The 24820-nt window shown below is 45.6% G+C and overlaps 1 protein-coding gene across 4 annotated transcripts in view; it reads right to left on the reverse strand.

Annotated features, from left to right (window-relative positions):
• The window catches only part of BCAP31 (B cell receptor associated protein 31), a 164279-nt gene that overhangs the window by 84706 nt on the left and 54753 nt on the right, over positions 1 to 24820 (reverse strand). Inside the window, exons 1-2 of one of the 4 annotated variants that reach the window (XM_086940219.1) lie at positions 5011 to 5146; positions 2488 to 2594 (exon numbers count right to left, since the gene is read on the reverse strand). In XM_086940219.1, the coding sequence (XP_086796345.1) occupies positions 2488 to 2579 (92 nt within the window). In that variant the 5' untranslated portion in view covers positions 2580 to 2594; positions 5011 to 5146. Of the gene's footprint in view, positions 1 to 2487; positions 2595 to 4592; positions 4728 to 4866; positions 5147 to 24820 lie in introns of those variants that run through there. The other 3 variants (XM_086940222.1, XM_086940220.1, XM_086940221.1) reach the window with 3 other exon arrangements.

Raw genomic sequence — 24820 nt, forward strand, 5'->3', positions numbered from 1 at the left:
AGAAGGCAGGGGAGTGTTTCATGAAGGGTGACTTCGGGGAGCAATCAACCTGCAAAGGTTTGGAGTGGGGTACCGACGGTGCATGGGAACAAACAATTCTTTCCCTGCTGAACAGGCGGGCTGACACTTAGAAAAGGGCAGTTGTAAAGCGGTCCATCCGGGGAGTGGGCACCAGCCAAGGGGTGCAAAAAGGGTTTGCTGGGGGTGTAAAGCTGCTTCTGGAAAGCAAAAACTTTCATTTGGATAAAAGAATGTAACACTGTACATCCGAGAGGCGAGGCACCGCTTATTTCTGAAAGTGGGGGAACCCTGACCACACTGAGGGAGGGCAGGGTGTACAGTGGAGCTGCACAAGTGCTTCTGCTGGAAAGTGGGGAGAAAATCCAATATACGGTGCAAGCACTGTGAAGGCAAAACATAAAAAGTAAAGACAATCAGAACCTGCAAGCCATTGGGCACTAGCACTGTCTGCAGGAGGGATGAAGGGGAGGTCAAACTTGAGCACTTGGACCTGGCCCTGACCTGCAAAACCTTCCAGCGGAAATCTGCCACGCGAGCCATGTCCTGCTACCTCTTGGCACTGTCCTGACACTGAAGACCACAGTTAACTTGGACACTGATAAAGAACTACATAAACTGAACATGTCGGCAATGTAACACTGTGGCCGTCTTGAAATGGGCTGCAGCAGGGCTGTGTGCTGACGCTATCTATGAGACAGCCATGCTGCTCTGGCAACTGAGTCTCTGCTCTGCCACGGACTTCACCCAGCTAGGGCGCGAGCACAGTGGTGGCACGCAAAGGCAACTTACAGTGCGCGCCTCCTCTCCCCAGCTCACGCGTGAACACAGAGCACGCTGGATGTACAGATGCCCTAAGCATGCAGCCACGAGTGGAAGGTAGAAAAAAGGCTCCTACCTTCAATATTAAGACAATAGGGAAAATTGAATGGACAAACTGAAGAAGCTAAAATACCACTTGCCCTTTATTCATCAGCTGAGGAGGCCTTCATGGTGAGCTGGTGTTTGCTTCCCCACCAGTTCCCTGACACCCACAGTCATGTGCAAGAGGTGGGAGGTATCTTGCAAAGTTATCTTGGCGAGGGAGAAAACGCAGATACACAGAACTGTGGGAGATGGCAGTTCAAACAAACTCAGTGAATTATTTTTTACTAAAAAAACAGTCTAAGATACTATGATTTTTTTATAAATATGTATTTGTGAGTAACACAAACTGAAAGCAGCAACAGCTAACAAAATATCAATCGATATAAAAAGTGCTGAAAGTCAAGTCTCCACTAGTAGAGGACTACAGTAACAGTAAATCAAAAACCCTATATTTTTCAGAAAACAGTAGCATTCGATGTTCAAACAAGTCTAATTGATGTGGAAGGGGACAAGAGAGAAGTTATCAGAATAGTTCCCCAAGAGAAGGCCTTGTGTCTCACGGGGGAGAGGATATGGGTGCAAAGAGCTTTCTACTAGGAAAGGGGAACAAAGTAGACACTAACCACTTTGCCTGGTTAACCTCACAGGTGACAAGTAGCAATCGAAACATCTACTGATCGATTGACCCAGATTAGTGGAACTGACAGGTAAAAGCAAGGAATATACAATATGGACAGTTGGTCAGTCTATAATTTGAATGTTAATTGACACCATGGTCTCTTTTCTTTCAACCATTCATTGGGTGTTAAGTCTGTTTTCGTTTTCTCAATATACACTCCAATGATAGGCCCTGTTGGGTACACCGCAGATATGTAGTGGTACCATCCTATTGGAAGCCTGCGTATGAGGCTCAGCTTGGCTTCTGTACGTTGCTCAGTTTGACCAGGGCCATACAATGCAAACTGTCACAGTTCGGCAGGTCACATCAACATAGCATGCTTGGAATTAGGCGGCGTTTCTCTAGATCTCGCTATGGACAACTGCCAGCCATGTCGTATTTTAAATAAACCGAATTTAATCCGGCCTCACTGAGACCTCCGTCATGAATATCCACCATGGGCAACCACTCCTCTTCAGAGTATTACAGGCCAATCCAGTTTCAGAAGGCAGAGGCCTTCTGAAGTTGCGGAGGACTGAATTTGTCACCTTGAGACTAAGTTTCAAATCACCCACGAAGAGATTTCAGCATCTTTAAGGAGACCATACTAAAGCGGCAATAAAACAAGGTGCATCAATCATCTTTTATACCTCTTACTTGATCACGTAAAGAGGTTCAATTTGGACCAACGCACAAAAGTAATTTAAAATAAATATATCAGCTTCCAAAGGGGATACGCAAGAAAAAACAATTCAATGCTCTGACCTACATTTGTCAGAGGTAAGCACATCACTGCCACTCATTGTACAACTTTTTATGTGGAGAAAAGGCCAGTCATCTCCATCAAGAAAGAAAATGTCATGGTGGGATCAAACAAGGAAATCACAGCCATTACTTTGCAGTTTTCCTGGGAAAAAAATGTAAACACAAACACAAGGACATACCTTGTAGGAGAGATGAATGGAATGCAGAGCAACAAAACAGCAAACACTTCAGCATACAGGAAGGTTGCAACTGCAGTCCACTGGAGACTCATCGTGTATCTTCAACTCTGTAAAGAATTAAAAGTTACTGAACAACCATGCAAATTCAAGAGCAGGCAGGAGGATGTGCAGTTTACTGTGGTATAAGCAAATTCTGCATTGGGTAGGGCAGCATCTAACAGGAACAAGGCTGAGACTAGGTTTACACATCATCTACTGCACACCTATAGAAATGTATGTATACCTGCAGATGAGCAACCTAAATGCTTCCTTCAAAACGTAATCTGATATATGGTATCAGTTTATACAATTACTTTGTCATCTTGTTTTTCAAAAGCATGATGTGAATGATTTTGGGACTGAGTCTGAAACACACGCCTCACTTCAACAAAGCCCCATAGAGGTAAGGGCATTCAACAGACAAGGTCCAGGAAATGCCTTAAATACCCTAAAGACTACTCGTTGGAACAGGCCAGGGCTCGAGTCAGGGTACCACGCGGGTGAACGGCATCCCCCACTTATTTTACCAGGAGCTTGATAACTATAAACTGCAACTGAGTGCAGGCCACCTTTCGTGACGTCACTTTCTGTTGTGACGTCAGCGTCCCCCCACTTCTTTTTTTAGGGCTTGTGCCCTGGTAATGGCCACCATCTCTGAAGTAAGCACCCGTAAGTTTACCCTCAAAGGTTCCCCATCGGTATAGACCATCTCACCTCACAAATGTTCCTCAAAGACATGTGCCATCTCTGGAGTAAGGCCCTGCACGTCTCACCTCAAAGGATTATAGTACAAGTATGCCTTCCCTGTATGAGGCTCAATAAATGCCTCACAAGCTAATGGTCCCTAATAAGCAAAGGCCAGCTCAACTGGACACTGCAACAGGAGGTTGTAAGGTAGGCGCTTCACAGGCATAGTTTATTTGAGCTCAATACCAGACATACGCCTCACCATCACCTCACAGACAATCTCTTGAAGATGCACAACAATATAAAGATTCAAGTGTTTATGATGGGTCCAGGCTAGGTCTGAACGAGGCGAAACTGATCCATTACTAATCAGAGATTCCTCAAATACACACAGCTCTGCAGGAACCTCAAAGAAAATGTAGAAATATGATAATGTTGCTAAAACCTAAAGGTGAGAGCAAGTAGTTAACCATGAATCAAAGTGTGGAAGAAAGTTGTCTGGAGCGTGGGAAAGTTTTAATGTTACAGAGGTTCCCCCAGCTTTGGAAGAGTCAAAGCATGCAGGTCACATAGGAGAGCAAGAACATCAATTTGTTTTGAAGAAAAGCTGAAAATGACTCTCTGTACATGGACAATGGGGAAGATGCAAGGGATCAAGTTACGAAGGAGTCTGTGTGATTTCACATGGGCCTCAAGGCACGAGTGGTGGTCGGTGAGGAGCGGACCTCTTGCTCGGTGTACAAATCCCCTTCTTTATAAATATCATACACTATACTGCATCGCAATAGGGGGGGGTACTCATTTAAACTGAAAACAGATGTTTGTACCTAGTGCAGGCACTACATTTTAGCTGACTGATAGAACACTGGCAGTGTCAACGTAACAAGCGAAATACCTTCTCACATGGGTGAGCAGGTGCAACACCTATAGCTGTGTGGTCCAGGATTCATGGAGTAGATAAATGGTTACCAAACTTGAACTCCCTTTTTAGAAGAAACTTTCGCTACCTACCTACAGGAGGGTGGCCCCTACACCCTCAGAGGAGGGGGGCAGGGAGGCGCCCAACACCGCATGGGTGGCAGGAAGGGACCGAGAGGATCAGAGAGAGGACGGGGGGGGGGCAGCAGCGCTAGGCAGCACTTCATGTCCCATCGAGGGGCGCGCCCTTTGACCCCCGGAGCAGAGGCCGCCACGTGACAGGCAGGAAGCGCCTATAGCAGGGTGGGGACGAGCGCCCCTCACATTCAGGGGGGGGGCGCCGGCCTGGATGTCACCAGCATAAAAGGGAATTACACCCCAACTCTGCTGGGTCAGAGGCATGAAACACAACGCGCTTTACTATATAAATACAATGTTAACCCCCCAGAGGGGCAGCTCACCCAGTGCACACTTTGCCCTGCAGTGAGTGGGGCCAGGTGTGCCCCGATCATACAAGAACCACCGAGGGGGCGGAAGGGACCAGGCAGCGTGCCTTCATGGGTGTGTCGATCGGTGCATTCACCTGGAGGCGGGGCAGCTTCTGGGGTGGGACCACAGCTACCTTTCAACCCTCGGTGGGGGTGCAGATGTTAGGCTGCAGCAACAGGGGCCCCCTCACCTGGAGAGTGGGGCCTCTGGTGCCTTTCATCGGGGGAGGGGAGGGGGGACAGATACCTTTCTTTCCTCCGGGGAGGGGGGGTAGATTTGAGTTGGGGCAACAGGTGCCTTCCATCCCGGGTGGGGGGCGGATTGTGGGTGCCTTTCATTCCTCCAGGGTGGAGCCCGGACCAGAGACCCCCTCCCTCGCGCAGGCCTTACCTCCCGGAGCAGCCCTCCCGCACCTGGACACTTGTGCTGCTTCCTCACTCGGCTCCAAAACACTTCCACTGGAGGCACCGACCCCGCCCCTCGGTAACTGAAGGCGGCGGCAGCCAATCCCAAACGCAGCTTCTTCAGATTGACATGTTACGGGGCGGTGTCAAGGAGGGGCGGGCGATCGCTCCGCCCCGTGACTGCTGTGATGGGCCATTGGAAAGACTGACCCGGAAAGGAAGCTCCAGTCCACCAGGATGACAACTGTTACCCCGGAAGTGACGGATCAGTGGCACTTGGGCCGGCATAGCAGGGCGCGTGTACAGAAGTGACTGGTTCCCGTTTAGAGGAAGATATTTAGCAACGGCGTCGAGCACTGTCTCGTGACGAAGGCGCGTCACTTCCTCTTTCTGTGCGTCTTGCGGATCACGCGCCTCCTGGCACCGACAGCAACAGTCTTATTTAATTTAATGCGATTTTATTTAGCGCGAATTTTACCCGAAGGTGTCAGAGCGCTTTACATAAGAACCAGGTGCAAAACATAAGGACTTAGGATTACATGCGTTACATAAAAGATACAAACAGAAAAAAATGCAAATGTACAAGATGAAAAGTCACACAAAGAAGAGACTGGTGATTAGAGTTATCTCTGTATACATAGGGAAGGGATACGAATGGATATACTCTAAGAGTCACATATGAATGGTGGAGAGTATTTATTTATTTTATTTTATTTTGAAAGTTTTATATAGCGCGAACAAGATCTTTGCAGATATCAGAGCGCTTTACATAGAGAGAGTACATGAACTTAGTCAAACAGCTAAGTCAGTAAAGATAGCACAAATCGATATAGATCAAAAATACAGATAATACAGATAAACAATGAGGTGGAACAGGGAGTGAGGTCTGTGAATATTCTTTAAGAGTCCAAGTAGTGGTTCAAGTGTAATTAGTGCACTTGAGCTACTTGGTGGGTTGGGTTGAGTTGGGTGAGAGTTGTATGGGGTTTGTGGAGAGAAGTTCTTTGATGGTGTGCAGTTCTTCTTTGACCTGGATGAGGGTGGCCATGATCTTGTCCAGCGTGGGGCATGCGACGGAGGTGGGAGCGGGAATCAGAGGTGCATGACTGACCTGTGAATTAGCGAGCAGGAGGGGGGGTAGGCTGGTGTACGTGCATGGCTTCATGATGTCATTGTCCATGTACGGGCCGGAGTTAGGGAGGAGAGAGAGTTTGGGCGGGGGCGGTGTGGATGAGGTAGAGAGGGGGTTGGTGGAGGGCGGAGAGAGCAAGGTGGAGGCTGGGTGTAGGTTAGTGGCGGTGGGGGTGCAGTAATGGAAGTGAGGACTGAGAGTGGGGGGTACAAAGGTCTACTGCCTATACTAGTGATTAGAGTTATCTCTATATACATAGGGAAGGGATACGAATGGATATACTCTAAGAGTCACATAGGAATGGTAGAGAGTACACAAGTCTACTGCATATACTAGTGATAGGAGTTATCTCTATATACATAGGGAAGGAATACGGATGGATATACTCTAAGAGTCACATAGGAATGGTAGAGAGTACAAAGGTCTCTATATTCAGAAAAGCAGAGTTCCATTAAGTGGGGTCGGAGGGGGGATTCAGTCGGAGAGAGGATGCAGTCACAGCACCAAGGGAGGGACAGAGAAGGGCAGGAAAGTGAGACAAACGAGAGAGGGAAGCAGATAGTAACGAGTAAGACTGCGAGGAGTGTGTCAGAGGCAACAGGAGAGCCAATAGAAAGGTCGCTAGGACAGAGGCGGGGTCAGAGATCGCTAAAATGGCGGAGGAGAAAGGTAGAAGAAAAAGCGAGTCATAAAAAGAAAATGGCGGGGAGCACAAAGGTCCAAGTCCGAAAGTCCGGGTAGAGGGCTGCCATAGCCAGCTAGTCCGGGGGGAGAAAGGCAGTCCGCAGCAAAGTCACAGCCTCATCGTCAATGAGGAGCTGGGGCAGAGGAGTTTGAACCGGAGACTAGGGATCAGGGAAGAAAGACCACAGGCGCCAAGGCAGCTGTTCGCAGAACGGGAGGCAGCAAATTCAAAAACAAAGTTTAAAGGGAAGGAGGAGGGGGCCTCTCACCAGAGCGATCAACAGAGTTTCATGTGGAAAGAAAGTTGCCACGGGTGGAAGGCTGTGCATCTTCCTTGGAGCTTCGTGTAGCAGCGCCTCCTCTCCCTCGCCTGCTCCAGACGCAGGCGGCGTCTCTGGGGTCGGAAGGGGGCGAGTCCCCTGGCCCAGGGCTCCATGGCTGCTGCTCTGAGCTCGGCCCCCCGCCGGCCGGTGCCCCTGGTTCCCATTGGTTCCCGATTTTCGGCCATGCTCTTAAATGAAAGCTGCTCCCTGGAACCTCTGACGCAGACGGGTGCCAGGAATGCCGGACTCCGCATCTCACCAGGGCGTGGGACGGGTGCAAGGACTGCCATGCTCTGTTTCTCACCAGGGCGGGGGACGGGAGCCAGGACTGCCGGAACGCTTTAATGGCTCGGCTCCCGCAGGCGCTCTAAGAGCCAGTCTGACCCTTGGCTCGGATATGGCTCGCCCCCTCAGCTCTAAACAGGGGTCGCTGCACTGCAGGGCACAGTACTGCTGCAGAATCTGGGGGTGTCGATAGCACTGTGAAAGGATGTGTAAAGCTAGAAGCAGTAAATGTCCTGTTTGTAGTAATCCAGCGTCCCAGCTGTAGAGAATGAAACTTTTAATTCTTTTAAGGACTCGGAGGCCAGGATTATGCATATTTTTCTTCACTCTTTATCAGTCGCGGCCTGTAGTGGGAGTACCTGCCGGGCGGTGACATGGGGAGGGGCAGGGTGGGGGGTAGTAATGTGTGGATTACGGACCTTAACAGGTAAGTAAACATATAAATTAATAAAACTAATTTTGTTGCACGCACTGCATCGCATTGGGTAATGCAGTGCGCACAAAAAATTGTTTTATTCATTTATATGTTTACCTGTTAAGGTCCGTAATCCATACATTACTACCCCCCACCCTGCCCCTCCCCCTCCCCACGTCACCACCCGGCAGGAACTCCCACTACTGCCCCCCGGCTGCTCTTTATTGCACCAGCAGTTTCAAAGTTAAACCCCAAAAAAACTGTAAAAACTTTAAGTCCCATGAGTCCATTGTAACTGTTAACCAATAAAAGTATGTTCCGTCCATTCTCTGTAGTCCTTGCTCTTCTTTGCTGCAGGAAGTTGTCATGCCGCCTCAATCTGTCTTGGAATCATGTCCGACAAACAAACCCATTAAGTTCATTTAACAAGGGAAAAAACCTGAACAATGAAAATATACTGCTAAGCCATTCTTAATCCCCCAAAAACCGTAATGCCAAGAGAGTCGTTAATGGAATGAGGGACTTATCTGACAGCAGTAAAGAAAGAGGAAGGACTACAGACAACAGTGATTTTTATACAATGGACAGAATGTACTGTTAATGATTACTATGGACACTTCCCAAGGGCTCATGGGACTTTAAGTTTTTATTGAGTTATTTGTGATTAACTTTGAAACTGCTGGTGTAATAAAAAATGAAAAAGGATATGCGCAATCCTGACATAGAATCCTGCAACAAGCGTCCTGTAGCAATATCATGTACAATGTCCTAGCTGTTGTGACATCCTAGCATCAAGTGACAAACAGATCCCTTGGCTATGCCGGGAAGCAACTACAAAATCCATAGCTAAATATCCGTAACAAATCTATAGTAGCATGTTCCTAAGCAGGTCTACCCAAACCAAAATGTGTTCATACCCGGCACATCTGCATCCTTTAATGCCCTTAGGCTACACAGACTTCTTGAAATAGTTCTGCCACTCTGGCCATACTCCGCTTGCCTGGTTTTAGACCTAGAAAAGGCTTTCAACATGTTTGACTGGGAGTATATGTTCTCTGTTCTTTGGAAAATGAGCCTAGGTGATCAGTTGTTGCGCTTAATTACACTCCTATACACAGCCGGCGGTCAGAGTGAGACTAGACCGATTGATCTCAGACTCATTCCCTGTGTTACAAGGCATATGCCAGGGGTGTCCTCTTTCTCTGTTATTATTTGCCCTGGCGATGGAGCTCCTGGCACAGCAGCTCCATCACACCGGGAGAACCAGGGGCCTTCCCATCAATAGCAAGATGCATGCAGTCTCCCTATATGCCAATAACATCCTAATCTACATTTGACAAATATGGACTGGCATGGACCCCATAGCTCAGATCATGAGGGCATTCAGAAGATGCCAAAAAACAAAGAAGGGAGTGAAGATGTATAATAATTCGTGGACCCGGCCTCCTCTACAAGTAATGAAAAAACAAAGGGTGTCCACTCTCAAGTCCAAAGAACCGTGCTATCCTTACAAACAGTGACTCAACCCAAGAGAACCATTCGGTTTCTAGCATGGGACAAACCATATGTGTTCTGAGATAACCCTCACACAGCAAAAGGTCCCTTGTTGGCAAGCTTCATCATCAGGTTTTTTCCGCTGCGGGACGGGGCGTGCTACGACCTACGGATACGTGGGAGCCCTTTCAAGTGAAGTGAAATAATGTGTTTCATGTGAGAGTGCCCGCCCCGGTCCGACTCGGTAACCTATACCGTTGAGCGGAGGGCGGGGCAGACAAGAGCAGGACACGCCCAGGGAGGCGAGCGGTTAGCGCTCCAGCTCTCCACTTGACAGGGCTATATAGCCCTCGTCGGCGCTAGCGCGCAGCGGTAGCGCGCAGTGGGGGCGCCGTAGCCTGCGCCGAAGACCAGCCAAAGACCTGCCCGTCTGCGCCCGTCCGTGACAGGACGTGGCCGGGGGCCGGTAGCCATGGCGCATCATCCGGTACACCGATTAAGATACACTGCACAGGTACTATTGAATATATTTCACCATACTGCCAGTGAATGTCCCAGCAGGATGAAGGACAATATTGAAGGTCCATTCTCCTGTCGCCACTGTAAAACTCAATTTGAAACCCTCACCAAACCTTACCTTCAGAACTACCAACCGGAAATAAGGTCTCTATCTGATGATTCTACCACCACCAAGATTAAGATCACTAGTAAAAACGCCCTCAACAATAAAAACCTGCTTTGTAATATCAGGTCACTGTCAAAACATACCGTCGAAGTATGGGATACGATCTCCAGTAGGGAACCGGACCTATGCTTCCTAACGGAAACCTGGCTCAAACCCCACCTAATTCCCGTTATAACACTGGGAATCCCAACAGGCTACAAAATAGCCAGGGTGGACCGCCCCTTGAAAATCGGAGGAGGGATAGCGATAGTCCACAAGGAGGAAATCAATGTTAAAATTCTGGACGAAATATGCACCCCTGAACTAGAACTTATGATTTTTAACCTTCAATTTTCCACCAATTCTAGCAGGAAGGGAGCGCTAATATATCGCCCCCCTGGTCCATGTAATAACACCTCAGTAACATTAATGGAAGCTTTGGCACCTCATGTATATGATAACTCAGACTTCCTCCTTTTAGGGGATTTCAATATTCACAGTGAGGTAGAAAACAATTCTGAAACTAAAACTTTCATCAGTGATCTTAGCTTACTGGGCCTAAGACAGGTCAACAACGGGCCCACCCATATGGCAGGACATACGTTGGACCTAATCTTTACTAACTCTCTACAAATTGAATGCTCCCTCCCTTACCAAGTAGATTGGACAGATCACTATGTTATAGAATTCTCCACTACCCCACATGCCCAAAAACATCTCATCTTACCCAGTAAAAGAAGAGCCTGGCACAGATTAACCCAAGAAAATTTTTGCAAAGCGCTCGGAAAGCCCAAATTGAGTGGAAGCGAGAACATAGATAAAGCCCTACAGGAATATGAAGAGATGCTGCTTCACACAATAGATAAGGCCATTCCATTAAGAACCTTTAAACCAAAACCCGCTCCTAAACAGGAGATATGGTTTTCGGAAAATCTCAGACTATCCAAACAAGCCACACGGAAGCTAGAAAAGAAATGGAGGGCCTCTCGCCTAGATAGCGATAAACATACCTATAAAGAATCTTTGAGAGCATACCACAAAGACATTCGCTCAGCACGGAAAAACCATATAGCTTCACAGCTTTTGGCGGCCGGCAATAATTCCAAGACTCTATATCAGATCTTACTGACCTTTACTAAGCCTACAGCCTGTGAAAGTCCGGAAGTGGCCTCACAACAACTGTGTGACGACATCTCCCACTTCTTTACCCAAAAAATCGATGCCATATATGATAAAATCCTACTCTCCAACTCGACGTTTAGAACCACAAATGATCCCACGATAAACCCTGGTAATCCACTCCCTCCTGAGAACTCCCTCTCTGTATTTCCCCCTATTCAAATTGAGGAATTATTGGCACTCACGTCCCAGATAAAGAGTGGCTCCCCCACAGACACTATTCCTGCACGTATTATGCCAACTCTAGCTAAAGATCTAGGACCTACCATCCAGAGACTAATAAATCTCTCACTTAGCACGGGGCAAGTCCCTCTTGGATGGAAAAAGGCATTGGTCAAACCTCTCAGGAAAAATACCACCATTCCCTGGAATGAGCTTAGCAATCTCAGACCAATATCCTTGCTCCCCTTCCTGGGCAAAATCACAGAAAAACACGTGAACAAACACCTGTCGAGATACATTGAATCTGCAGGAGTACTGGACCCATCACAATCCGGCTTCAGGCCCAAACATAGTACAGAGACCGCCCTAATGTCAGTCGCAGACGATCTGCATATGTACCAGGACAGGGGTTTCTCCGTCATCCTGGTACTACTAGATCTGTCTGCGGCATTTGACACCGTATCTCACTCCATCCTCATGGCCAGGCTAGAGAACATCGGCCTGAAAAATGAAGCCCTTGAATGGATAAGAAGTTTCCTAACCAAACAGACCCAACAAGTAACCATGGGCAGTTTTCGGTCAGAGGAAGTTGAGATCACCAAGGGGGTGCCACAGGGCTCATGCCTGAGCCCAACTCTTTTCAACATATATGTGGCACCCCTGGCTAACATCTTAAGAGCATATGGATTTGTTCCAATATCCTATGCGGATGATACTCAACTCCTCTTTCCCTTCAAAACCTTGACTCCCGAGGTTAGGAACTCCTTCTCCCTGGGAATGAAAGCAGTGGCACACTGGATGTCTTCCAACTTTTTACAATGCAATGTTGGAAAGACGGAAGTCATGTTGTTTGGGGGGGCAAGACGACTCTGGACTCCGGACTGGTGTCCACAAGACCTTGGCCCAGTACCAGAGCCGAAACCAACTGTTAAGAACCTGGGGGTCCGGCTGGACCAGGAACTCTCCCTCAAGCAACATGCCAACCAGGTGGTGGGATCCTGCTTCCACATAATCGGCATGCTACGTAAAATCTTCCCCCTCCTGCCAGATGCCAGTAGAAGGACACTGGTACAAGCCCTAGTCATGAGTCGTCTAGACTATTGTAACGGCCTGCTGCTATCTGCCAATGAGGGAGTCCTGACAAGACTGCAGGTAGTCCAAAACACGGCTGCCCGTCTGGTCCTAAATGCGCCCCCCCCGTTCACCTTCTAAGCCCCTACTGGAAAAACTCCATTGGCTGCCTATCAGACAGAGGGCTAAATTTAAGGTATGCTGTACCATACATAAAAGTCTAAATGGTATGGGTCCTGCATATCTGGCCACCAAATTTGTCCCCTACAAACCCTCCCGCTCACTTCGCTCGAGCGAACAGGGCCTTCTAGAAGTACCCAGAGCAAAGAAGGCAAGACAGGGCAGCAAAGCCCTCTCAATAGCAGGCCCGTCCCTCTGGAACAGTCTCCCCAACACCTTGAGGCTATGTACTGAATACCTTCCTTTCAGGAAAATGCTAAAGACACTCCTTTTCAGTTTCTAGACAGCTAACGTTCTCCTGAACGCAATGTGGCAGATGTCAAAAGCGCGGAGATACTCCTATGGGAGTCGACGCCAGCGCTATACAAGCCTGTATAAATAAATAAAAAATAAAAAGTGGAAGGGTCAGAAGATAAGTGAGTCCAAAAATACCTGGCGCGTGGAAAACTAAACTTTAATACTCCCTATAGCTGGTATTAATAAAAGTGGGGAAAAGGAGGAAAAAGTGCTATAATGGGCAGTTTCCTCACAGGTCTAGATGTTTCGAAGCCTATCCCTAAGCTTCTCTTCAGGACCGAGGATGTTGATCCCTTTTACCACTCTGACTGTTACCTAGTGTGGTCAGCCTAGTCAATGTCAAAGGCTAATATGCATCTTTCTCAAAAATACATTAATCCAATACCTACTTGGTATTCTCTTTAAAACCGATACTTAGGTTGCCTAATTCAAGCCCCATGAGCTTCAACATGGGAGGGGAAGAGCGCTTGTAGTCGAACATTCGTCAAAGCATCTCTCTCGTCCGAGACACTGCCTGCCCGTGGCTCTGATGAACCCGATGATGAAACATGCCATCAAGGGACCTTTTGCTGGGTGAGGGTTATTTTAGAATACGTATTGTTTCTCCCATGCTAGAAACTAATGTTTTTCTTGGGTTTAGTCACTGTTTGTAAGGATAGCACAGTTCTTTGGAATTGAGAGTGGACTCCCTTTGGTGGGCCAGCTGCGCGGTTGCACAGCAGCTGCCAATAAGTAGGGGGCTGGACAGCTGGGAGGTGGGAAAGCAGCACTGGAGGGGGGCAGGGCCAAGGGGAACGAGCAGCAGTGGGAACACAGCAAGAAGAAAGTGCAAGAAATACAGAAAGTGAAAGAAAGTGTCAGAAAGGCACAAAAAATACATTAATGAAAAGAAGAGATCAGAGGAGAAAAGGCAGAGAGCTAGAGGGCAGAGCAGCAGCAGAGCAGAGTTGCTCCCCACTAGACTACCAGGGATGAGGAGCATGCAGGTGCCTGCGGGTGGAGGAGGGTCTCGACCTCAGGACCTGGAAGGGTCAGGGGGCAACAACTACCAGGCGGAGCTATGGGGTGAGGGAAGCTTCTTACTGACAAGGTCAGTAAGATCTCTCCTTCACCGTGCAGCGGCCACCATTAAGTAGCATGAGGAGGAGGGCTGGACCGATGGGAGGCGGGAAAGCGGAGCTGGAGGGGTGCAGGGCCACAGGGAATGCGCAGCGGTGGGGGCACAGTGAGAAAAAAGAGCAAAAAGTACAGAAAGAAAGTGACATAAAGGCAGAAAAGATGAAATTAAGGAAAAGAAGAGATCGGCGGAGAAAAGGCAGAGAGACAGAAGGCAGCGCAGCAGCAGAGCAGGGAGTTAATGTCTGGCACACAATTGTCTTGTCCCAGGATGTAAACAGCTTAGAAAGATACGTCTTTTTCTAAGCGAAAGTACCAAAGTCTTTTGCCAAGTCTGAAAGTCTCTTGGACCTGGTTCTTCCTAGGCGGATAACTTATTTCAACCCTGAATTGTTCTCCATTCTCAGGAGAATGCTACACTTCACTCTGCTTTAGAAGGAGAAGCGGATAGCGAATTATCCCACCAGAACGCCAGGCAGTTGATGTGGTGGCTCAACTAGTCTTTTGTATTAGTAAACAACAACCTAGGCAGACAAATTACTTGTCAAATAGATATTACATGTGCAAGGGACCATTTTCAAAGTGAGGTTTAAAAACAAAAATTTATTGGTAAATACATCAAGAAATTCATAAAATATTTCAAAATAATATCAATGAGACACACATTTAATAAAGATAGTTCAAAGAACTATAAATAGATACAAAGCATGAAAGACAATTACTATATAAAAAATACAATTTAAAAAACAAAATATAAAAGAAATGTTCGTGGCAAAGAAGTAATAACTCTCAACTAGTCTTTTGACCAACAAGCTGCAGTGGGAAGGTCTCCGCAGCATTTCCCTTTAGCTCCAGCGGCTGGCGTTGGATTTGATCATTATGTCTGGGGAAGATCTGATAATCGCGAGGCCATTCTATGCTTACATGTGGTCCGGCAATCATCATTCTGACATCTTAGAGAAGGACCTCTTCAGCATAAGTGAGACCCTTCCGTAGGTGGCTTATCTTGAGATGTTACAGCGCATGATAATGCAAGGCACAGTTGAAAATGGCTTGGATAGATGATGCAAGGAGGCTCACTATGCTTGTCGGGGTTCTCAGGGAAATAATGTTTCCTGCAAGGACCTGCCTGAGCTATTTCTTGATCGCATTCATCTTGTCAGGTAGAAGCAGAAGGATCACTTGTTCTGAATTTATTTGGAAGCCAAGGACCTCTTGGGAAGGAGATCTAACTTTTCCTGATTTATCAAAAAGCTTGATCTTAAAGGAGCCATATGGTGGACTGTACCTGTTTCAGGAGAATGCCCTTGTACTTTGCCATGAAAATGTTTTCCACATAAATTAGATTACCAGTCTGGTGCTTCCTGCCCTAAGACAAGCCGCCACAGGCTTGAGCAGCTTTGAGAAACAGCAGGCGGAACAACAATCTGAGGGGAGAATATTTTTAACTCCCACACCTGATCTGAAAATAAATTGTTAGAAGCGACAGTGAATACTAAAGAAAGAAAATGAAAGGTGCAGGAAGTCTGCGTTTTCTGAGTGATCACCTTGGAATTTTCACCTTTTCCTGGTCCCTATATTTTTGCTGGTTTAAGAACACTGTGCTCTTTACCCTTGAAATGTGCCTGTGCTCCCCCTTGAAACATGGTCTAATTGGCATACTCCTAATTGATGTGTTTAACTTCCGTCAAATTCCCTAGTTTGTGGTACAAAGTGCACCTAGGGTCTGGAAGTTAAATGCAAATTGTTGACTGCAGGACCTATTTTGCCATCCATTACATAGCTTCAGGCATGCTCTGAGTAGGCTGACTGTAGCAGTGTAAAACTGCCAATTCGACTTTTTAACAGGACAAAACCTCTCATTTAAATAATAATAAGGCCCCTCGTGTAATCCTTGTAGTCCACAAGGTAGGGTGCATGGTATTCAAAAGTGGGACATGTAGAAATGTTATGTTAAAATGTCTTTACACCAACTAGCACCCAAAAGCTATTTTTCACTGTAGCACGCTTAGCAGTCCTATGTAGAAAACCACAGCGGGATTAAAAATCCTAACACTGTATCTCAGCTACTACTAAGAAAAATAATTAAACCACTATTTTTTAGTTAGTAAAAAATAAACTCAAAGGTGAAGTCAGATTTTTAATACATATTAAAGAAAAGTAACTTTTGGAAAATTTCCTTTTCCCAGCCTAAAATTCCAGTAGGTTAAATGTGCATTTGCTCTCTCACTTCTGCCAGCCAGTAATTAGCATTTGCATAGTTGTGAAAAATGTGTTAAGTGCCTCCCAAAAGCAAACAGTAGGCTGACCAGAAGGGGCGGAGATGACCCCACTGAACCTGACAGAATATGCAGGGTGAGGCTGTGAGCAGCTTTTTTAACATTACAATATCAAATCTGCTTTAATACCAAACACTTGCACACACTTGAAAGGAATTGAAACAGGATGTCAAAACAATTGTTATATATTTACTGTCTGGTTACTGTAAAACCCTACTTTTGTACTACCAGACTTCTGTGTCTGGGTTTATTGTCGGTATAGTGACTGCTCCAAACTGGATTTTAGCGTTAGATGTTGCTCAACACGAGGATTGCCGTAGTACAGTAGCCACACATATCCTTCGCCCTTAGAACCCAAGTTTAGCATGGCTGAAGGCATTCGTCATCTTGAAAATACCTTAAGTGTGTAGGGTAGGCCCTTGGAACTTTTACCCCATTGGTTAGGGCGTGCCCATGAGTTACTCCCACCCACTAGCTCATGCTAAGCATACATGGACCACTTACAGACATTGATTTAAGAAAACTACTGGATCTGAAGAAGTCAAAAGAGTACTGAACTTGCTGTCTGAGACCTGAGAAGAGCCCAAAAGAACTTGACCAAAAGAAGTAGAATCCAAGGGTCATAAGACTGACCTGTTAAAGCTACAGGGACACAACAAGTTACAAGAGGCCTTTACCTGCAACTCCCCAGCTGACCAGTGGCAATTGGATCTGAACTGGGCCCTAATGTCTGGCCTCTGCTTGACATCCTCTGTGTCTGCACATTCCTACGTTGAGGTTTTGGTGGGCGTTAGAAGTGTACTCCTGTGGAGGAATGGGACTTAAAGGACTATAGTCAGAAGGTAAAATCTTTGACCAGAACAAACCTGATTGGTGCCTACAATCCGTGCGGCATCGCGGTCATGGTTAAATTGCGCCTAGGTTCCGGTCTACTGCAACCAGTGACTATCATTCGAACTATATGCCTCTCAGCACTATTCCTACTTAAAACCTTGAAAATTCATATCTTTGGCTTCCCTCATTGGATTTTTGTCATTTTGGTGGCATATTGTTTTATTAAAGTTTACTTCTACTTTTCTAATTTGTATTGGAATTTTTGCTGTGTTGCATTTCAGCTTTATTACTGTTGTGGCACAGCATTAATACTTCACACATTGCCCTAAGTTAAGCCTGTCTGCTCTGTGCCACAGCTACTAGGGGGTAAGCTCAGGTTAATTTAGTGACTTTGAGGGTTTACCTTGACAACTTGACAAGGGTTGTGATTATTACTTGTGAAAGGTAGTCACCTATAACAAATAATCCAATTTCTTACAAAAGGTTTGTGTCCTTCAAGTCCAACCATACCATCAATTTTGTCATAACAAGTCTTGCAGAATATAGATGCCTTCCATCTTGAAATGTGTGTAAACCAGCCACCCACTGAATTCCTTCAGTCAGTGATGACTGGTCTGCAGCCATTCCCTTTCCTCCTTAAAAGAAATCGTCTGATGAGAAAATCCCTTCAGTGTAAGAAGGATCTTTGAATCACCCCCTTTCCATACCCGGTTCTGAACCTCCACTATGGTCTCCAGTTCCTTCAGGAAGACAATAGGATGGGTTCTCACCGTTTAAATGGTAACCCCAGAATTTGATATAAAATCCTTACACCGTCTGCAAGATTCATGCATCCGCAGAGATCACTTTCCATTTGTGTATACACCCCATTGTTCTACCACCTCCAACTTTATTAGAGCAGAAGATAAGAACTTCAAAAGCAATGTTAATGCTTTTTCTGCCACCGCCTCTGGGAGTGTGACCTTTTGTTTTACTAGTAGAGGGGAAAACATTTGTGAATCCTCACTCGTCTACCCAACCTCACTTTATATCATTATGGGCTCCACTGGAATTTTGCAGATCACCTTGGCCAGCTGAGCATCTTCTGCCATGGCCTAGCCACCCATAAACTGTAGAGTTAAAACATTTTTAAATGAGCATTGCACTTTGACCAGCTTTTTCAAGGTCTGTACGAATTGAGAAAGTTCACTCACAAATGCAACACCAAAAAGATTTCCCATAGCTTGATACCCTGCCTCCAAGGAGGCTAGTTCACCCAGCCTTATTTTGAGTTGTAAAAGGATAGAGTATCTGTGCTATGTTGAAATCGCACAATTTCCATTGTCCAGTAGGAAAATCACCTGCTGGGCCCAGCAGGTTACAATTGTGAGATCTATCTGTTCCCCTGACTCTTTGGCTGCTTCTGCCATCTCCATTATCTTTGTAAGAGGTCATGCAAGATCAAGAATCTTGCCCTTATAAGTACACCTGGGCTTCTCAATACCCCATTTGGGATTCTTAGTGGACTTTACAAGGAAGGTGACCATATTAGAGGCAAGGTCTATCATGGTGGTGACCTTGTTCTGAAAGGAGGGCTTAGACACTCAGCCAGTAATCTGTTTCCAAGGCTCTCTGATTCTACTTTTCATGTAGTTGCCACATTGGGCGTTGGTTCCCATTCCGCCAAGCGGGGATGTGTATTTTCTTTGGTATTGAAGAGCCCGTGAGTGATATTCGTGGTCTTTTGGGGTTTTGCCTGTTCATTTTTTAACTTCTTGTTCTCCTGAGGGATGCCAGTCCCTCAACCCTTTGGACCCATAGTCCGAGTAGTCAGCAGCTGTGGTGGCTGTGTCCGCAGCATCTTGAGCTGACATGTCACACTGGCCCAGTCACCAAGGGGGTGGAGGTCACCCCTGTGCCCCGCCATCTTGTCATTCAGTGGTGCCAATCCTTTGCCCTGTAACTCCCTATGACATTTTTCAATAGGGCCGCTCTATGTTTGGGCCTCGCATTGGGGGTAAGGGGGCTGCATTGGGCAGGGGTATGCTTGCTGGTCTGCCTATGAACCCTGTGATATCTGGGCAAGGGCCTCCTGCAACTTCTTCAAGGCCTTAGACATGGCTGGTTCCCCTGAGCTAGACAGAGCCATGTCCACCATAGTTTGAAACTCTGCTCTGTGTCATAGGACTCTCAAATACACTATCCCTGCTTGGAGCAAGCGTTGTTGTCAGCCATGTTGGAGTCAGCTCACTATTGTGCATCTGTACCTTACTACTACCACCTATTTGTACTGCGGAAATTGCCTAAATTATCCCTGACAAACACTGTTATGACAGAAGACCAACACCTGCTTTAAGACACACATTTAGCATTAACGGGTCTTTGGGTCTTGGGAGCCACCTCCACTCCACCCCTTGAAGAATGCACCACCTGGCAGAGAATGGTGGTTGGCACGCTAGAGGAAGAAACATGGAGATTCGGAAAGAGCATTGATGTAGAAAGAGGTCTACTGTGTGACCTCGCAGGCAATCCTCTACGCTCCTAGCCGAGCCACCCGCTCACAGTCTAACAGAGGTAGAGATCGCCACCAGTAGGCAGGTAGTTGAGGAGGAGGCTGAGCAGGCCTTGACATGTGCCAGCGCGAGAAGCAGATACCCTCATAAAAAGTCACTGGCAGTTTCAACCTTTAAAACACAGTAAGCAGGGGACAATGAAGGACAGAAAGGCACTTATGTTGGCTGCTATGAGCAGCAACGAAAGAGGTGGAGCAGACATGGGGGTCTGCTTCTATGGGACTGCTCTATACTTTATTTTCTGTGTTTAGTCATCTGTTTGTAGTTCTTATCCTCCATGCATCATGGGGAATGTATGACGTTACAACGCATACATGTACAATGAACGCCTTTACAACACAGTTTTTACATCGCAACATCCTTTACAACGCATTCTTTTACATTGCATGCCATTACATTGCATTTTCAGAAACTACCTTTACAACGCATTCCATTACATCCCACTATACCTTTACAACACATACCATTACAATGCATTTAAGCTAAGTGTTGGATAGTAGAGGGGTAATAATTACTATTCTAACTCCAGTTAGTGCAACAGTAGGGTAAGTTTTGGATAGTGTAAGGGTACTATGCGTTGTAATTGTATGCATTGTAATGACTTGCGATGTAATGCCTGCGTTGTAATGACATGCGTTGTAATGACATGCGTTGTAGTGACAGGCAATGTAATGGCTGCGTTGTATTGACATGCAATGTAAAGGATGTTGCGATGTAATGACTGCTATGTAAAGGTAGTGCGATGTAATGACTGCGTTGTAAAGGTTGTTTCCCCTCATGGGTGTTGTTGCAGCTGTGTGTTTTATTATTGTTCTGTAATTTTCAGTGATGTAAGATAAAGCATAATCCGATCTTCTGATCCTGACATGGAATTAATACTCTTTAAAATTCAAAAACTTGTGTATTTCTTTACAATGCAGAAGTATTTTACTTCACTACATTAGATTATTTCAATGCATTGAGTGGAAATTGTAGGAGGTGGTATTTGCCACTGTTGCCCATGCAAGCCAAAGCTCTTGTAGTGCGCAGTGGTATACTCAGCAGACCAGACTACTGCAATGCTTCGCTACTTATTGTTTGTTCAAGAGACTATATGAAGTACAAGTGGCAGCGGCAAAAATGGCACTGAATAGATCCCGCACATCCTCGGCATCTAATGCCTTAAAGGAGCTGCACAGGCTTCCTCTGAAACAGAGGATTATATTCTAAGCCAGGTGAATTGTGTTCAAGGCTCTAAATGGAAAAGGCCCCATACCAATACAACGCAGACAGAAAAATTACACTCCGGGAGGCATCTCCGTTCTAGCTTGGCAAACCTGGTTTGCATAAATACCTTTCGAAAGTCAACACAAGGGATGGACTTTCACAATGCAGCTCAAGTGTGGAATAAGCTACCTCCCTCAATCAGGTCCTCAGCAGAATTGTTGCAATTTAGAAAGGCCTTGCAAATCTGGCTATTTCCTAAGTAATCAGATTGGACTTCTATATGGTGCTTTCTACAAGTGGTGGACAACTGAGTACCTTAGATAGGCTTAGTACCCGGATAGCAGTTTTGGTGACAGTTGCGCTCTACAAATGTTATAAATAAATTAATAAATACATTCGTCATTATATAGTGTGGCTACTTTTTCAGGTGTCCCAGTATTGTAAGTGGGTACTGGGATCAAATTGAGGCAATTAGAGCATTTTAACACCGATGGTCAGGGGCTAAACCTTACTATTGAACCCAACTCTGGCCACTAACTTCACCTACTTAGCATTTGACCCACCAGGAGTTCAGTTTTAACTTTTTTATGAATTCTGGAGGGGATTTTTCAAAATTTGTAAAAATCTGTGGTTACCAATGTTTACATTAACATCATGAAAACAGTGTTGTATTCTTCCAGTGGTTATAAAGAATGTTGCTTGTATCATTCATTCCTACTGTCAATTATTATTTCCTTCACCTCAACCCTTCTTTCTACCCTTTCCTCAAATTTACTCCTATGTGTACCATTTCATTATTCCTCTCACAGCCATGCCTATCTTGTTTTCCAGGAGTAAAACCCCCCATCCTCCCCAGCAAGGCAGGCCCACCCCCTGTAAACATTGTACATGGCTGGAGATATGTTTGCACAGCATTAAGATTAGACTGCAGCAGATAAACTATTAATGGTAGGCATTTAGCACATCACCCTATCGCTGTTTTACTTTTTCGAATGCCAAAGGTCAACGGTAAAAGGAGATTTTCTGCTTAGGACATAAGGTATATGCTGTGGGATAGTCTATGCTTCATTAATGTACGTCAGTTAAGTAGTGCTCTTCTTTGTCTCAACACTCTGTGGAAGGAATTGACATGAAATGTATTAATACTGTCCTTTTACTGCTGTACTCGGACAGAGGAGGGAAGAGTGCTGAAAAAGGTATAAGAATATTTTGGTTCCATGACGTTTGGTGACAGCGAACTATGGTGCTGCAGGAAAAAACAGCTGAGGTAGTAAATACACTTTAAGACGAGGCCTTTGGTTGTTTGTCTGTTTAGGTCACACTGTTAAAGAAGTCAACTAGTGCAACACATATCTGATCTTGTTTTCTGTGATTTGCTTTACCCCATGCACTGTTTGTTTTCCATCCTGTGCGCAGGGCACCAAAGCAGTACAAGTGCAGAATACTTCAGGGTTTACCGGTTTCCAATGAAAAGCAAATATTCACTTTGGTAGAGATGTATCAGTTAAAATAGGTGTAAACTAAAAGGAAAAACCCTACTTAGATATGAAGGCCTTACAGCGCTGCTTACAAGTAAAGAAAATGGAATACAACAATATCACTATCTGATGATACTGAACTGTAGCTGAGAATATCATACGACAAAGATATTGACAAACTCAAATTCAGTCTGACTTGTTCAGCCTAAGTGCTTTGTTTAGTCCTAGCAACATGGATTTCACCTTCGCAATGGCAACTCGTTCAAGCCCAAGACTCAGCAATGGCTCTCCGGGATAAACATTCATGACTTGTGCTACTCTCACCAATGCTCTATGTGCCTACAGTTCTACATGGTGTCACAGCTGACGATTAAAGAGCAGGTCAATAAACAGAAATCCCAAAGTGTCTGGTATGAACTCTACTTCTGGCTAAAGATCAAGCCCTACTCGTCAGCTTCTAATCTCTTCTCCGCCGTTAGGACCTCTTCTGTTGATATGTTGATGATGTAAATACTTTACTCTCTGGCTGGCCCAACACTAACTTAGCCACTCTCAAAGTAATGTTTTATACTCCAGTTCACCAGAACATATGTTGGAGGCATGTGATGACATAAACCTCACCTTAAGAGATCTACTCTGACTTACACCTGCAGTGAATCCTTTCTAAGTCTCCTGCTTCAGGTCCCAAGTCCACCATTTCTTAGATGCCAGACTACTTGAATAATAAGTTCCATTTAGTTTAAAACTGAAAAAGTCCAATGTGATGCACTTTACTGAGGCCCACTGTATTTTAGGATTGCCAGTAGGCAGAAATGAAACACAGATGGATGGAAGGTGGTTACCAAGTTAAGGCAGCCATTGCACGGTACAGCATTGATGGAGCAACCGTGTTATTAAAAAAGCCACAGTCTGGATACTTGGCTGACAGAAACATCTTTGTAACATTTTTCCTTGGCTACCACTATTCCAGTATCTATGAATTAAATATAAGGAAACATCTGATAGAGCATAATATGAATTCAGCTATAAAAAGAGCAAGCCGCCAATGCAGCAGTTACGTGGGTCAAGCAGGTCACCTTTTGTATGTGGTGGTGTATGCAGGCCTTCTGCCAATGTGGAGTGCTCACGTTGTAAGATCAAACAAAAAAATGTATTTGTGCTTCTTTTAAGAAGGTGTGCTATGTTTTAGTATCTCAGTTAGGGCCCCATTACAAGGCCCCTACAATTTCATGATTTATCTAGAACTGGTGTAGTCAGCCAAATTGGAAATTTCAAAGAATGCATAAATACTGCGTTCCAGAGCTGGTGACATTTCTGGTTGAAAAGGGGCCATAGAATGGGAGAAAACCCACAGGAATAAGGTGCATCTGGAATTACCCCTTTCTCAAAGAGCCCTCTGGAGACACTCAGAATTTGGTGGTATTCCCGCATGCAGGGTCACAGCTAGCCGCTGCATTGGTAATGTCAGCTGAGGGGCTATCAATGCGACATTCCCACTCAACCTGCAGTGGGGGCCCTTCGTATGGCATCCAGGGCTCTAGATTTCCAAACCTTTAACCTTTGTGTAGGACTTTTGGTTTTGTCTAGTGTTACTCTAGCAGGCCACTCACTAGTCAGGGTGTAGGGTCAGCTGTTAGGTGCAGCCGCTTCCTTCTCCATAACCTTGTGACCTTCCCCTTCACTGTGTCCTTGGCCCTGTGGGTATAAAGGAAGAGAAGTGTTAGCATCCGAACCGTTTCCAGGTAGAACTGTCCTGAGTGGTGATGAGGAGACATAAAAGTGCACCTACAAGAGCGGAATGATGAGAACTCTACTCATCTGTTTGCGCCTCCCCCTGCATCTGATATAACTCTGAGTAGAGTTCCCTGTCTATGACATCATAAAATAAATATGGCCTGTGCATTGAAGCATTTGTGTTTTAAAGAAAAATAAATTTATTTATTTTTGCCATTTTATGCAGCACTGACGTGCCCCGAAAGCATTAAAGGGCTTTATTATTGAAAATACAAGTTGACCATAGAGGCAGTGAAAATCTATATATACAAAAACATAGTCATTTTTTGATTTAAAAACCATGGAAATATTCCAGTTCATTAACATTGCTAAATAGACAAAACCAATTAGTTGCCCAATTAAAAGTCGTTTTGAAATAATATCTGTTCATAACCTATCATTTCAGCAAATGATTTTTTCAAAGTAAAGAACAGCTCACTTTAGAGCATTTAGATAGAGTAGGAACCCGTTAGACCCTTTCCATGGACTCCCTGCGGCCTGTTTCTGCATCTCTGCTCGTTCCCTATGTGTTCAAAGCACATTTGTTGGTATCACTACCTTTACGCGCCAGCTGTGGCTGTTGCAACCTTATTCTTTGTAAACAAATAATCGCCTTTTGAAACATACGCTTCGGTATTTGCTACCAACTGTCTGTTTATGTTCATTCCTGGT

This window comes from Lissotriton vulgaris, chromosome 10 (genome assembly GCF_964263255.1).
Source record: "Lissotriton vulgaris chromosome 10, aLisVul1.2, whole genome shotgun sequence".
In the NCBI taxonomy this organism is placed as follows: Eukaryota; Metazoa; Chordata; class Amphibia; order Caudata; family Salamandridae; genus Lissotriton; species Lissotriton vulgaris.